The sequence below is a fragment of the Cajanus cajan genome, chromosome 9 (assembly GCF_000230855.2).
Source record: "Cajanus cajan strain Asha chromosome 9, NIPB_CcT2T_4, whole genome shotgun sequence".
Classification (NCBI taxonomy): Eukaryota; Viridiplantae; Streptophyta; class Magnoliopsida; order Fabales; family Fabaceae; genus Cajanus; species Cajanus cajan.
The window spans coordinates 3,374,175-3,389,762 of record NC_138525.1 but is presented as its reverse complement, the minus strand read 5'-3'; the positions used below and the strand labels follow the sequence as shown (position 1 = coordinate 3,389,762).

The window sequence follows — 15,588 nt, the reverse complement described above, 5'->3', positions numbered from 1 at the left end:
ACAACATTCTCCATGTACTCGTGTATCATTTTATCACTTTTCCCTTCCATATATTTTATGGTTTCTAAACAAGTAATTAAACCCAGCTTTCTTTTCAATTTTATTCATCCAGTTATACCACATTTTAATAAAAGGTGAAAAATATATTAAGGACCTGATAAAGAAACACTTATGAGAAGGGAAAAAAAAAAGTTAAATCGAAGTAAGTTACTCCATAATTTAAAACCAATTATTCATTTGAATTAAAAATAAATTTTTGAAAAATTTATAAGAGATTATTCTACATATATCTAAAAGTTTTACTCAAACAAACTCGAATATGTATCTTTAGAATTTTCTTTCCATCCAGAATGAGCGACCCTAGACACTGCTTGAAGATAACCCAATGGAAATATGATGTTCCTGAAAAGGGTTTTATGGACAAATTTGGTGATGAAGCTATAACAAAGAAGCTCATAAAACAAGAAAGACGAACATATAATTACTATCGAACTTATTGATATATATATATATATATATAGCTGATGAAGAAGAATTTGTGGGTTCAATTCCAAAGTGAAAAGATTGAAGAAATGCAGAAAGCCTTTATGAGGGAAGTTGGGGATTAATTCTGTCTAATCATATATATATATATATACATAAATGAACTTAAAACAGATTCAAGTTGTGCTCAAGTTTTTTAAGGATGAACAAATAAAAACGATGAAATATACAAAAATAACAAAACTATTAGGTATTGCTTTGAATTTCTTTCTCTTTTTTTCTCATAGTTTTAGTGTACACTTACACTGCAACTTGGTTACTTAATTTGTTGTCTTGGTGGAGGCAGGACCACTTTGCTTCTGTTTTTTTCTTTTTTTTCGAACTACGATATTCTCTAGTCCAAAAGTTAAGGATTAATTCTTGAAGTTTTGAGGCTTATTTCAGATTGATCTCTCTTAAGAAAAATATTTTTTCATACACACTTGTTAAGGGTGGAATTTCTGAGTGCATACTAAAGTGACATGCTTGTGTTAGACCTATATATATATATATATAAAATTGTTTATATCTTTTTCTGAACCGAAAGTTTTAAATAACGCCAAAGAATTCCACAATGTCTCTGTGACTTCTTATCTCATTTGGACCTTTTCAAACTCAAACTTTATTCTGGTGCAAGGAGTAAGCAAGAAAACAATAAACTAATTATATATAGGTTTAATTAAAATAAAATAAAATAAAAGCATATATGATATATGATACAGGTTTACTCACTCAGTGATCAGATAATAGTCAAAGACAAGAAAAAGTTAGATATAATGAGTCATAGATCGAGAGAGAGAGAGAGAGGGTTCAAAGCTTAATTATTAAATAAAACATATATTATGTCACACAAATAGTGACTGCAACAAACTCAGTACTACAACCTTCCAATATAAATTTCAGAAAACACAAATGTAGCTAAGCAAAACTACAGACAGAAGCATACACTGATACATGGTGACAGATTCTACAAATGCAGCATCAGCACCTCCTACTAATCTACTCATATATGGTGACAGATTCTACGCCGCCGGTGCCACATCGACGCCATCGTCATCGTCGTCATCACCGTCGTCATTTGAGGTGCAAAAGTTGTGAGATTCAGTTGCAGCCAGGTCGTTGGCCAAGCCAAACATGGGGAGACCATGTTGCTTGGAAATAAAGACCACCATTATAACACAGATATGACAGAATTATTATACTATAAAGTGATGCAAAGAAGACTGGTTTGACTGAATGAGCTCATGAGTCTTCTCATTTATATATATACACAAGAAAGTTGAATATTAAAATAACCAATATTGGTGGCAGAACTTAGACAAAAAATTTGAAGGTACCAAATTATTTTTTTATATATATAAAATTATAAATTAAATTTTTTATTAATTAAAAATAATAGAATTTCTCTTTTTTTATTCAATCTTTTTAATTTTATTATAATTAATAATATGATAATATATAAATATAATATTTATATATATATATATATATAAAATTAGAAAAGTTTGGGAGAGTCGGAACTCCCTCCTGTCATGCTGAACGTCGCTGATGGAATGGCTTTTAATATATTCCATTTGGATAATGTTACACTTCAAACACAATCTTGCAACATTTTTTATTGTTTTTTTTATATATAATATCATTCATTGATTTTACTTTCATTAATGATCAATAGACAATTATTTTTCACTTTTTTCATTTATCAAAATTGAATTATTACCAAAGGATTTATAACCATTTACTCATTTTATCTGTTCAACTAAATTATACTTCTTTGATAGATACTTTTTTCACATTACAAAAAAATGCGTTACATAAAAATTGGTAGGACTATAAATACTTAATAGTTTGTTACTTTCTAATAATTTCTCTTCTTTCTCTTAGGTGTCATTTAGGTGTATACTAATCATCATTTATGCTTTAATTTATAATTTTTCTTATTCTTTTAATTAAATGGTAAGAATTGCCCTAAAAAATGGGAGAGGGGTAGGATTTCTCTTGAAGATTTTCTGAAAGATAAGTTGCTTTCTTTTCTCATTCTCTACTAGCTAGCAACGAGGCACTTTTGATTTTGTTTTCTTGTTAGAATGCAACGTTGTGTATGAGTGCAAAGGAGACAATGGCTGAGTTGGTGAATCTTCTGACCATACAATGGTCCATGGTGGACAAAACTTGAGGCAAACTCATGGCTTCTTGTTGCAGAGTGCATTCAACATGTGGAGTTAAGAGTTGCACACACGCTTGAGCTTCATCGTCACATGCATTTGGATGACATGGATATGCCAAAAACAGTTCACGAAAAGGTGAATAGAGAAAGAGTTAAGAGATTTGTGATATGAACTTGGGACCATAAATTTTGTATTTTCAATAAATAAATTTTAGTAAAGAGTGTTAGAAGAAAAAAAATATATATTTAGAGATAACGTCATTAGCATTTCTACGTGAATATTGTAAAAATGACAAAGGGTTAAAAAACCTTTACAAGATAAGTTTCGGCCAAATCTGTGTGCTTGAATCTTGATCATTGCATTTGTGCCTCGTGACTTTTCAACTACATGTGTGGCTTAGCAAGGCTTGTGTTGGGTTGGGTGCATATATTCTTTTTTATTATAGTGATATATATATATATATATATATATATATATATCCTCTCATTGTGTATTAATGGATTCCAATGATTAGCTCATTCTAAAAGTATAGTACAAATTTATAATATGAAACAAGAAAAATATTTTTGATACCTCTCATAGTGTATATAGCTATAGAGAAATATAATTCCAATAATAGTTTTTTTATATAAAAAAACAAATTATAATTTTTTTTCTATTCTAATATATAATCCATCTTATCATATTTCTTATTTTTTTTATTATCTCATGATTGTCCAAAAATAATTTTACTATATATTTTTAATATAAAAAAAAGGTAAAAATTAAGGATAGAGATGAAAATATGTCGAATTAAGATAGACTTTAAATATACAAATTGAACTTGTTTTATAAAATTTAAACTTAAAATTTGATATATTATCTATCATTAGTTATTTTTATAGGTCTGACTTGATTTTTCTAAAGTCTAGTTTGACTTGTTAGTTTATTTAAAAATTTATATTACATTAATAATGTTAAATAGGATAATAAATTTAATTTTAAATAAATTAATAGTTATATTTTTAAATACATGTGTGAGCTTTTTTTTTTAATTTTCAATATAAAAAATAGTTCTCTATTATTATTAAAATTTAGAGTTTACAATGAATAAATAAATAAGTGTTTAATGTATACACTCACATATAAGTTGAGATAAAATAAGATAATTTTATTAAGAATTTTTTTTTAAATATTTCTTATAACTCATTTGAAGTATTCTAAATAATCAACTATAAAGAAAAAGGAAAAGAACAAGTGAATGCAGCTACTAGAGTTTTAATTTTTGAGTTCTTGATATTGTATGAATAAGAGATGTAATATAAATTGTTTAAGTGTAGTAGAAATATAAAAAAAAATATTGATAATTTGATTTTTTTGTATTTCAAATTTATTTATTCAATTATTTTGTTAATAATAAAATATATATTGTATTTTATTATATCATATAAATAATTAGACTGTCTTATTAGACTTAACAAACTTTTTAAAAGTTTAAACCCAGTTTTAATTAAGTAAATAAGCTTTTTAAAAAAATCTAAGTTTAACTTTTTTGTTAAATAAGTTAAATTAGATTAAATCAAATTATAAGTTTGGTTAAAATTTCTCCTATTCTCATCTCTAAGGAGAGAGATAAAGAAAAGCATAAGATAGGTAAATAAATTATAGTGTGAAAAAATAAAACTAATTTAAAAAGTTAGAATGAAAATTTCATTATACATTACGTAAAACATTCTATTCAATTTCTAGTGTGATTGTAATTGCTTATGAAGAATTCTATTGGGTTAAAATGGACATATACCATAGTCATGCTGATCAGGCTCGTTTCCTGGTAGTAGTTGTGTATTAAAAAAAGCCGAAGTCTACTACTTTGTGATATATAAGAGTTGCTCATGGTGCATACTTAAAAGGAGACAGAGAATTTTTTATTTTCTTTTGGGCAAAGCCCAACTTTAGTAATGTTTCAAAGAAGCCCAAATTCATTTTTAAAAGTAATTCACATTGCTCAATCAGTCACTAATTTATTAGTTAAAAAATGATAAAAATAACTAGTTTCACTATTTCCTTCTTGAAGTCAGAAAATAATACATCTTTTTAAAATTTTTAATAAGAAATATATATAAAAAAAGGCACCTGCTTTTTTTAGGTAGTGCTTGATTGGAGAAGTTATCCTCAACTTAATAACTTTATATTTTAAAGAAATAACAATAAATATGTTTATATGATTCATAAAATGCTTTTTATCTCTATTAAAATTCTTCCCTCTTTTGAATTTTCTTTTAGGAGTTTATAACTACCACCTATTTGTGGTCCCAACTAATATCTGCACAACACATTTAAATTTCACAATTTACAAAAATAAATTAATAATACCTAACTACTTCATATATAAATTTTTTAATGAGAATCATATTAGCCCAAGATCATCTAATAATATCTCCACTTTGAGATCAAAGTCTTTTTCATGTATCAAGTTTTAAACAATTATAATTTCAACCATTTTTCCCTTCCAAAGTATGTAAATAAACTAACTATATATTGATTCAACCTAATTATTTACATCAATTTGAGTCCAATATAATTGTGTTAAATAGAGAAGTAAATATTTAATAAAAGTTTTTCAACTATAATTATTGTGATACATTAGTAGTATAAAATAGTTTTTATATAATTATCCAATTATAATCCACTATAAATTTAAGTATATTAACTTTTATAATAATTATCCTAAAAATCATACAAATTGTAATTTTTAATTAATTATATAAAACTTTTTACACTAATAATACATAACCATTAAACACATTATCCTTATACTTGCAAAGTTATCTCCGGTAAAGAATACTCGCCGTCTGTACATAAAAAATAATAATAAATAAATAAATAAAAATACCCTCTTCATTTATTTTCCCTCCTATTCTTCCTTTGATTGTGCATTATTTTTATGTATTTGGTTTTAAACTGGGTAGTATCAAACGGAAATAGATCCCCTGACTTTGGAGGGGGAAAGTTAGGATAACTTTACATATTTAAACCATTGGATTTATAATAGTAGATCAGATTGTGACACGTGTACATTTAAGTTAAAATATATTTTGTACACGTGTCACAATCTGATCTATTATTACAAATCCAACGATTGAGATGTGTTAAGTTACCATAACTTTGATATCTCAAAGTCAGAGGATCCGGATCCGTATCAAACACCTTGTAAGTGCCTTCACAAGCTTGCAAGTTGCCACAGTCATAAACGAAAATTTCATTCCCGGTCAAATAATGAGATACAAGTATACAACAAATTTTAAAGACCCCAACACAGAATTGTTCCCTGGTTATATCCTTCAGGCTTTGCCAATTTCATCACAAGTCTCACTAAACGGATATTGAAAACCAAACAATTTACATAAGGAAGAATCTATTCATACTTCTTTCCTTTCAGCTTTCCCTTGGGGATTTTGCTAAGCAAGCCAGAATCCAGCTTCTGATAGTTATTTTGCATCTGATCAAAGACCTTGTACACAAAGGTGTCAACTTGATACTCATACCTTTCATAGAGAACTGGAAGTGTATGTGCAGCAACAAAACCTGAGGACATAACATACATTTAAGCGAGTCGATTGAGTTACACCATCCAAACTCCTGACTCCAGCATACCAGGAATTTAACATGTTTCAAATCGTTTCCACTACAGAGTTATGGCACAGCAAATTACATTGTTTTAGAAGTTAGTATGTTGTTTTCATACAAACAAAACATAAGGTTGGCTTTACAATCCAACAAATGGTAATAATATAATACAATTTCTATAATTTCAATAATTCACGTTTTTTTAGAGCAGATATTTGTAAAATTAGTTGAAATTTTGAATTATATTTTTCAAACTTTATCCAAATTAATAATTCAAGCATATACTCTGAATCTTGATCAGCATATTATAATCTATACCAACAGATGAAAGGAAAGCAGGTCTCTCACCAATGTACATGACAGTCAAAAAATTGCACCAGCTCCCAATAACAGCACCAGCCCATAAGCTACCTACAACCTGGGGATGTTGTAACCATTATCACAAATTCCACACAAAAAGAGCATAATTTTTCCAATTCTACAAAATATAGAAACAAATATAATTTAACTATATAAAGAGTTAAAAACAAGTAATAAAACTAATGGCAAAGAAGAAAGAGAATCATCATGGTTGTGCATTTAGGATACAAAATACAGCCGCTGGCATTGATTATTTGTCATAAAATACTACTCCAAGAGTCCAAATCAAGTAAAAGAATCCATATTGACCCATGGAGCTTACAACTTAAAATCCTTGTTCCCCAATTCAATTATATCATACCTCCGGCTGCAAGTCAATCCCCCATCCCACCTACACACACCCTCCCCGGGTGCCAACTCCTTATGCTCTTTTGCTCAGTAATGTTACATCTTTAGCAACAACAAAGTGATAAAATCAGGGATTACCGCACAAGTATTGATTATTGCCATAACAGACAGCTTAACACCAAATGACTCAGAAGATACTGTCACATAAGGTTTAGTTGACTTGACAAGTTCCCACAAACTCAAGAAACTTATTTCTTTTTGCACAGTATGGTTTAATATATAACCCACATATTACTAGAAATTCAAAGAAGAAAAGAAAAGCAATTGACAATTTCCATGATAAATATCAATAACATGTAACAAACGAAAAATGTAGCAAACAAAACTAAATGGAATTGATTAGAAACAAGCACTAGAACTACAACACATACAGGTGTCAGAAACAGAAAACTGGTTTAACCTGGAAACTATGTTCTAAGCATGAATCTGGATTATAAATAACAATTCCAAAGCAAGCGAACATAAGGGTGAACTTACAAGAAGAAATTGTTTTAGGTTTCCACCACATGCAACATCTTGGAGAAACCTCAAGCCATGGTTAACCTCGGCACCAACTGCGGTTGCAATATTCACGAAGAAATCATCTGGGAGGACAAAACGGGGAACTTTAGCCTGCTTCCTGTCACCCCAGAGAACAAATCATGTTTAAGCTGTAAAGTGGTATAATATATTTCAATAAAGTCACCCATCATAACAAGAGAAGAAGAGATGCTTGGATAACCTGCTAAACAAACCAGAAGCATTTGTCCAAAGAAACTGTCCAAGCATGCCAAGAGCCAGAACAAAGAATAAAAGAGTTAGGAAATTATAATTAAGCCATTCAAAAAGCACCCATATAGCTGTTGCCGCAGATAAAACACTAGCAGAGATCTTCTTGTTCCTCCATAACAAGACATCGGCAGCTACATCATTCAAAGGAAAACCCCCCAAAAAACTTTTAAAAGTCAGGGCTAATATGATAGGTTTTACAGAAAAATTACTAGAACATTAGAACTACCATACATTTTCCACCACCTAAAAGATGGTGCACAGGTTTCTGGCGTCCAAACAGTCTATTGAATTGGGAGCTCACTGAGTTTGACTTCTCTTCTTCAAAGAATGATACAGATTTTTGCTTCTCAGCAATTGTTTCCACGAGGGTGTTAAGAAGGTTTTCAGCTGTGATTTTCTCAGACATTGTTCCTGCACTTATATAAGAACAAAAAAGAACATTAAACGTTGTACTAAACAGCTATTATGCCTAACACCACTGCAACATCAGTCTCCATTTACAAGAAACCAACACAAGATACAATTTTCCTTTTCCTAAACCATTAACAAAGAGAAGAACATACCAACATCAAGTCACACATTCACAAAGACAACAAGTTATCCCATCTAAATTGAAATAAGTCTTATTGGTCTAAGGTCATATAAGAAACATCTCCGCCAATTAATTAACTTAGCCTGTCTGTATTTAAACTTCATCAAGTTTAATACTTCAACGGCATTAAGTCTTTCTACTGTGTGTTGTGTTGGGTTCTTATTGCTGCAAATGGGCCTTAATCTTCATAGTGTTACATTAGCTTTCTGGATCATTTTAACTATATTTTTATGCCTTCTTTCATTAGTGTTACAAATTAAAGTCATTGTTATGCCTGAACACACTACACAGGGTTCATTTTGTTATTGACATTGTATTTGTTGAAACTAAAAGGATTATATGGAAAAGGGAAAGGGAAATGGAGAGAACAGTGAATCGATGCACAATATAAACGTGTTCTTCGAATGAGACTCTGAAGGATTGTGACACAAAACGCAGGCTAACACCTCCATTTATTACAATGCTATGTTTGGTTGGACGGCGACAGAGAAGAGAATTGTTTGAGTTTTTAAATGAAAAATAGAAAGAAACACAGCTTTGATTTCTTTTTGTTTTTTTTTTTCCAGAAAAATCTCTTATTTCCTTTCACTTTCTCTCTTGACCAAACACGAAAACACATCGTTTTCGTGCGTATTTGTTAATTTATTTATCTCCTCTCCTCCAAACATAGCTAAAACTTTGACAATCATGGATACAAAATACTTCGAGTCAGGTGGGGAAAAAATAAAAATGAAAAGACGAAAGAAAAAGAAAATTCTTCTCTTTTTTTTTTTTTTGACAGCAAAAGAAAATCTTTTTAAAAGAATAAAGCAGAAAATAAAAAAGGGGTGGCGCAAGTTTTTTCACCTACCCCTACCACCATATTGGGAAGCATAAAGGAAGCACATTTGACATATAATGACATAAATCATCCATAAGCAAATAAATTCACAGATTAATCACACCTGCAAAGCCCTAACAGCAGAATTGTTCAGCGAATTCAACAAGATAAACAAAGAAACATAAGCAAGAATTCATAAATTGCAGCAACCAGAAAGAAAAGGAATGGTTCCGTGCACAAACCAGAGAGTAGAAGCGAAGCAGTGGAAAAGCAGAGAGAGAGAGAGAGAGAGAGAGATTCTTATAAGTTATAGCGAATGAATGAAAAAGTTACTAGATAGAAAGTATTTGAAAATATTTAAAAGTATTAGATAATAATAACACAGTCAGTGTCCCGTACAGATTAAAGATAATAACTTTAAATAAATATTAATGTTTTACCATGCAGTAGTTAATGAATATTATTTTTTATTTCATTAAGTAATGATATATAATTGAATAAATAAGTAGTCATAATTGAAGAAGGAGTCTGAAAACGAAAACAAAAAACACGTGAAGCTCCACGTCATTTTCCCACTTCGGATGTTCGGAGTTCGAGCCACGGCGTAAACAACTATGCAATTAACATAGGACGAAAGCTGACATTACCATCACATGTCATTTTTTCCAATATATTTTTTTAATAAACGTTCAATTTAACAAAATAAATGATGGGATTTTGACATATAATCGTTTCAAGTTTTTTTTTCACTATAAAATATTTATAAAATTTTAAATTTATTTAATATTTTTTATATTAATTTAAATTAATATGTTTATAAAAAAATATATTATTTATTAATTTGAATGTATAATAAAATATTACTTTTAAGTGAATCTCTTTCTAAGTATTTATAAAAAGAAATATAATGAGAAAAGAAAGTACAGTCAATGTATTTGTTTAGTTTCTTAACATGGGAAAGCAAATTATTAATAATGAGAGATATATATTTTTCAAAACAAAAAAGAGAGAGAGAAATGATACTTTAGAACTATGTCATTCACATACATTTCTAATTCTTATTTTTAAGGAGGATCTTCTTACCTCTATTAAAGAGTTTTCACCGATTAGTCTATGTAATAATATTATCTACAAATTATGTCCAATAAGTTGGTTAAGAGGCTAAGATCGTACACCACATAGATTATTAGTCCTTGCAAAATAGTTTTATACCTAGTTAGAACACTAAAGATAATGTCATTATTTTATAAGATGTTGTTCATCGTATACACAAGTCTAAGGAGAAGAAAGGAGACATCATTTTTAAACTTGACCTTGAAAAGGCATATGATTGCATGGATTGAGATTTCTTGAAAAGGCATATGATTTTTAGCTAACTCTTAATTTTTTTTTCTTTAGCAAGTGTATCAGATGACTATACTAGCTATAGTGAGACAACTTTTGTTTGAAAGAAACATCATTCAAAATAAAATTTGTCCACAATGTTTAACTTCGAATGAATCTATCAACCATTGTCTTCTCAATTGTGTTTTCTCTAAAGCAATACGAGTGTTTTGTGGTTTTCCTAACTTCAATGCTCCATTTAATGATAGTGAACTTGTCTCTTGAATTCGCGAGAAAACCTTATCTAATGAGGTTCTCTTCCCCACAACAAGATGGCTTATTTGGTGTGGTAGAAATGCTATGGTCTTTCGTTAGAAAGTGACATCTGTGTCAAGTTTGACTATAAGTATAGTTAGAGGTGTGCAAAAAATCTGAATCGATCCATAATCGATATGATTCATTTTGGAAAAAAATCCGAATCAATCCACTTTATAAAACTGATTTAATTATCTGATCCATTTTTACAAAGTGGATCGGTTCAGTTTGGTTTAAAAAAAATGATCCATATATGAGTAAAAAATGGATAACCGCACCGCACCGAACTGATCCAATTTAAAAAAAACGATCTATATTTTAAAAAAAATCAAACCGATCTACTTTATAAAAAATGGATCGGTTCGGTTCAGTTCGATTTTTATTTTTCAAAAAAATCGATCCATGAACACTCCTGAGTATAGTTGCTCAATCACAACAAATTGCAATAACTTTCTCCTAACCTTTTGGTAGTTCACGAGTTCTACGAGAGGTGTCATGGAAAGCTCCCCCAGAAGATTACATAGCTCTTAATGTTGATGGGAGTCTCGTTGAATTTGGAGTGGTTGGGTTTGGTGGAATATGCAAAGACCATTTGGGTTGGTTCCCCCTTGGTTTCTATATATGGCCAAGTTGGGCGGGTTACCATACTTGGTGCAAAAATCCTTGATGCTCTAAAGGGCTTGAAACTTTGCTAGAATGTTGGCTATAGGGAAGTGGTTTATTTCTCATATTCTTTTGTCGCGGTCAATATGGTTAATGAAGGAGTGAAGAAACATCATTTGTATGTAAATGAGGTCTTTCACATAAGGAATGGAAGAATTGGAGTTGCTCAATTCACCACATATTACACGAAAGAAATAGTTGTGCTGATATACTTGTGAAAATAGGATCTATACATTGAGTCAATAGTTCACCTTCGATATATATTAACACACATTGAACCTTTGATATTTATATATATATATTGAGAGGTTATCCTATTGATGTCATTGACCCTTACCATTGTTTGTAATTATCATATTGCTCTTTTAAGCATGTTTATCCGCTTTTATAACGAAGAAATTAATGGTAAGATTAGGAAACAGTTTTAAACAATAGTGAAATTGATCCTTTCTATTTAGATATCATTTCCAAATCGTCTCTATTTGACTAAGGTAAGTTGAGATAAGGGGTTAATCTTCAATACATTATTAGTTGTCATCATCATACTGTGAGACTTCACAATGTGGGGTTGATAAGAGAAAATTTACTTTGAACTGAACTCTTCTACCTTGAGGGATTGGTGGGAGATCACAATATATTATATTTCTACCCGATGGGTTGAAAAGTCAAGCCACTTAAATAAAAATAAAATTTTAGTTAAAAATAATTTACAGGCACGTATTATACGTTAATTACTTAATTAATTAATGGAGATGAGAGGTGTAGATGTAAATGAAATTAGTTAGGTGTAGTCGTAGATATTAAAAAATAATAAATAAAAAAAAAAAGAAGTTTGTGCTGAAACTTTTGATTGATGAGTTTGAATTAATAAAGAAAAATGAAATTGGGCCAACAGGTGGTCCCACCATGACTCAAAATGGATCGTGTGGGTTGGTGGTTGGTGATAACATTTTATAATAACATTTTTAAAAGTTATACTATTAGTGATTTCTTATTAATTGATTATGTAAAACTATTTTAGATTGATAATGTTTGGTGATTAAAACCTTAATTTTTAGTAAAAGAGAATGATTTTTATAAGCATTATCATTTAAAAATAAATACTTAAATTGATGATATAAAAATAAATATTATGTGATGGTATTAGAGTTTGTAGTTTATAAGTAAGTAGTAAAAGAATATTTGTACAAGGAGTGTCGTGACCTGAGAGACATGACATGGGAAGTGAGAATACGTGATATGACGTGGCACCAATGAGAGCCTCTAGTACCTTATCCCACATCGAGAATCTAATCCAGTTTTCCCAATCATCCTCTTCCAAATCCAAACCCACATCCTCAGTGACACATAACTAAACTCTAACTCTCATTTTACTCCCAGAGATTAGTGAGACAACAGAATGGCTTCTACTCAATGCTTCTTGCACCACCATGCCCTTACCAGTACCACCCCTGCCAGATCCCCTTCACCACGCATCATGGTCAACACCAAGCCTAACCACCTTGTCTGCAAGGCCCACAAGCAGTCAACGGCCCAAGAGGATGATCTCGGCCCAATCTCTCGCCGCTTGGCTCTAACTGTGCTCATTGGTGCTGCTGCTGTTGCCTCCAAAGTCTCACCTGCAGATGCTGCTTATGGGGAGGCTGGTACTAACCTTTCTTTGCCTTTCAATGTCAAATACTCATTTGCATGCTTTCAGAACATCATGCTTTAGGAAACACATGCCAAATGGCTGCAATTGCTTTGCTTTCAATTGTTGCTATAATCTACTTTTGAATGGATCTTACTATCTCCAGGCATTAGTCTCTCTCTACTTCTCCATTAGGGATTCACCAAAATGAAACAAAATTGAGTGATGAGTGATCATAGGATATAATCCAAGGGTAGAAATTTATTTAGGCCCTCATCAAAGTATAAGCTTGCTCAAACCTTGTGCAGAAATTATAATTGAAAAAATGGAGTTGGCTAAGATTAAGCTCTTAATTGAATTACCATTTGGTCATACTCATAAAGTCTCTATTACCATGTCAAGGATGAAGGATCACCTTATCTCAAAAGTTGAATTCGTTAGGTGGTGGTGGGTGGTGGGGGGTGGGGGGAAGAAATGGATTTGATCCCTCTAATAAATGATGATGACATGGTTTATTTGAGCAATTTGAATATTTTTCTTGCAGCCAATGTGTTTGGAAAGCCGAAGACTAACACAGACTTCCTACCATACAATGGAGATGGGTTCAAACTATCGATTCCCTCAAAGTGGAACCCAAGCAAAGAGGTTGAGTACGCAGGTCAGGTTCTTAGATTTGAGGATAACTTTGATTCAACCAGCAATGTCGTTGTAACAGTGAATCCAACTGATAAGAAGTCCATTACTGACTACGGTTCACCCGAAGAGTTCCTCTCTAAGGTAAACCTGTTTTAAAATAATATTTCTGCTTGGCTTCTTATTAATAAGGATCACTTATTGCCTCATTAATGTACAGTTTTATGTTTCAAGTTCCGACAAAAATGAATCTCTGACAAAATTTAGTGATGGAAAATTGCTTTCCTCTTGCTGATTCTGAGGTTACTAGATTTTAGTGATAGTTTTTTTTTTTTTTTAATATAAATTGTGTTACATTATTAATTTTTTACTTTTGAGTATACATTAAAGAATTTTTGAACACAATGACATCTGTTTCTACGTTCTCTATTGCTCTCTGAAATTCAAGATATTTGGTTTTTCCTCATTGCAGGTGGATTACTTGCTAGGAAAACAGGCCTTCTTTGGCGAAACTCAAGCCGAGGTAAGTGATTGATGATCAAACACGAATGCACCAATATCATTACATGTCATAACTGAGTCTGAACTTTGATTGCTCAGGGTGGTTTTGATGCAAATGCGGTGGCCACAGCCAACATCTTGGAGACTGCAACACCAGTGATTGATGGAAAACAGTACTATGTTTTGTCTGTGTTGACAAGGACTGCTGATGGAGATGAAGGTGGCAAGCACCAACTAATTAGAGCAACTGTAAAAGATGGAAAACTTTTCATTTGCAAGGCTCAAGCTGGAGACAAGAGGTGGTTTAAGGGAGCAAGAAGATTTGTGGAGAGCACTGCAAGTTCTTTCAGTGTTGCTTAAAAACTTCAATAGCAGGTTATATGTGCTATGTGTAAATCAACTTCAGTGCTATCTGTGTTTTGAGTATTCTAACCACCCTTTTGTGCACGAGTTTCATAATTTAAGGGACATGGTTGGATTAAGTATCTGAATACTTAATATTCCTGGCTTTGTAAAGACAGCCACGCATCTCCTTTTCTTTCTCTGGTTAAGCTTTTTAAGTTGCCTTCACTAAGCTGCTACAAGCCATTTATGGGCATTATGCTTGATAGAGGGCTCAAGGAGTGTGTATGTTCATAAGATGGCTTAACTTTTATTGAAGAAAATTATCTCAAGTGAAGTAGTGTATAAAGTTGTTCTTGAAACTTGGTTAACAGAAAGAGACCAAAAAAGAAGAAGTAGAAGCTTGAAGAACAGTTGAGTCTTTTAAGATGGAGGCAGTTCTGGGTTGGTACGAAATTGGCTAACCTTGAACTGTATCGGTCAACACAGCAATTTATAATTTTTAATTGAAAACCAAGAGAAGGTACAGGTAAGTTGAATGTTGGAAAGAAAATTGTCATCTGATTGTTAGAACTTTTTCCTACAAAGTTGTCATTTGATCATCGAACTACGTCTAGTTCCAAAGTTGGTACCCTTGGCACAAACGAGGTTAACACTTTGCATATCAATTACAATTGGTAAAACCATTTCAAATGTTTCCACTTACAAATATACATGAAAAAAGATCGGCAGGCACAATGAGAAATAGGAAAAGAAAAGAGAGAAATGACTAATATGATATGACAAAAATAGAAAAGAAAAAAAAAGTGTATAAGAGATGGGACTACTATTTGGTTGGTGAGAGAATCAATCTTCTCTCTTCCTACTTTCTCCTTCTCTCTTTCACTTTATTTATTTATATGAACATTATAACATAAACATGAGAAGAAAAAAA

At 31.1% G+C, this 15,588-nt stretch overlaps 2 protein-coding genes across 4 annotated transcripts; one reads left to right on the top strand and one right to left on the bottom strand.

Annotated features, from left to right (window-relative positions):
• Nucleotides 1–5,904: 5,904 nt before the first annotated feature.
• On the bottom strand, nt 5,905–9,629 carry LOC109805065 (Reticulon family protein). 3 transcript variants are annotated; one of them, XM_020367018.3, is made up of 6 exons: nt 9,490–9,629; nt 8,067–8,246; nt 7,786–7,966; nt 7,542–7,683; nt 6,645–6,714; nt 5,905–6,254 (listed from the first exon to the last, which is right to left on the bottom strand). In XM_020367018.3, exons 2-6 carry the CDS (start codon nt 8,239–8,241, stop codon nt 6,085–6,087), a joined length of 738 nt encoding a protein of 245 aa, XP_020222607.1. In that variant the 5' UTR covers nt 8,242–8,246; nt 9,490–9,629; the 3' UTR covers nt 5,905–6,084. The 3 variants fall into 3 exon arrangements, with proteins under 3 accessions (XP_020222607.1, XP_020222614.1, XP_082919854.1); XM_020367025.3 differs by having other exon boundaries at nt 8,067–8,251; nt 9,490–9,607; XM_083063728.1 differs by lacking the exon at nt 9,490–9,629 and adding an exon at nt 9,278–9,329.
• A 3,254-nt stretch (nt 9,630–12,883) lies between these two features.
• Nucleotides 12,884–14,986, top strand: LOC109795162 (oxygen-evolving enhancer protein 2, chloroplastic). Its single transcript, XM_020354588.2, has 4 exons — nt 12,884–13,194; nt 13,723–13,955; nt 14,284–14,334; nt 14,412–14,986. The coding sequence occupies exons 1-4, from the start codon at nt 12,948–12,950 to the stop codon at nt 14,670–14,672; spliced, it is 792 nt and encodes a 263-aa protein (XP_020210177.1). The 5' UTR covers nt 12,884–12,947; the 3' UTR covers nt 14,673–14,986.
• The last annotated feature ends 602 nt before the right edge of the window (nt 14,987–15,588 follow it).

Coding starts and splice junctions, on each gene's coding strand:
- LOC109795162 (XM_020354588.2), top strand. CDS start 12,948: ATGGCTTCTACTCAATGCTTCTTGCACCACCATGCCCTTACCAGTACC. Junction 13,195..13,722: donor TGCTGCTTATGGGGAGGCTG/GTACTAACCTTT, acceptor TTTTTCTTGCAG/CCAATGTGTTTGGAAAGCCG. Junction 13,956..14,283: donor CCGAAGAGTTCCTCTCTAAG/GTAAACCTGTTT, acceptor TCCTCATTGCAG/GTGGATTACTTGCTAGGAAA.
- LOC109805065 (XM_083063728.1), bottom strand. CDS start 9,314: ATGTGCTTCCTTTATGCTTCCCAATATGGTGGTAGGG. Junction 6,715..7,541: donor ACCTAAAACAATTTCTTCTT/GTAAGTTCACCC, acceptor CAACATCCCCAG/GTTGTAGGTAGCTTATGGGC. Junction 6,255..6,644: donor TTTGACTGTCATGTACATTG/GTGAGAGACCTG, acceptor TTATGTCCTCAG/GTTTTGTTGCTGCACATACA.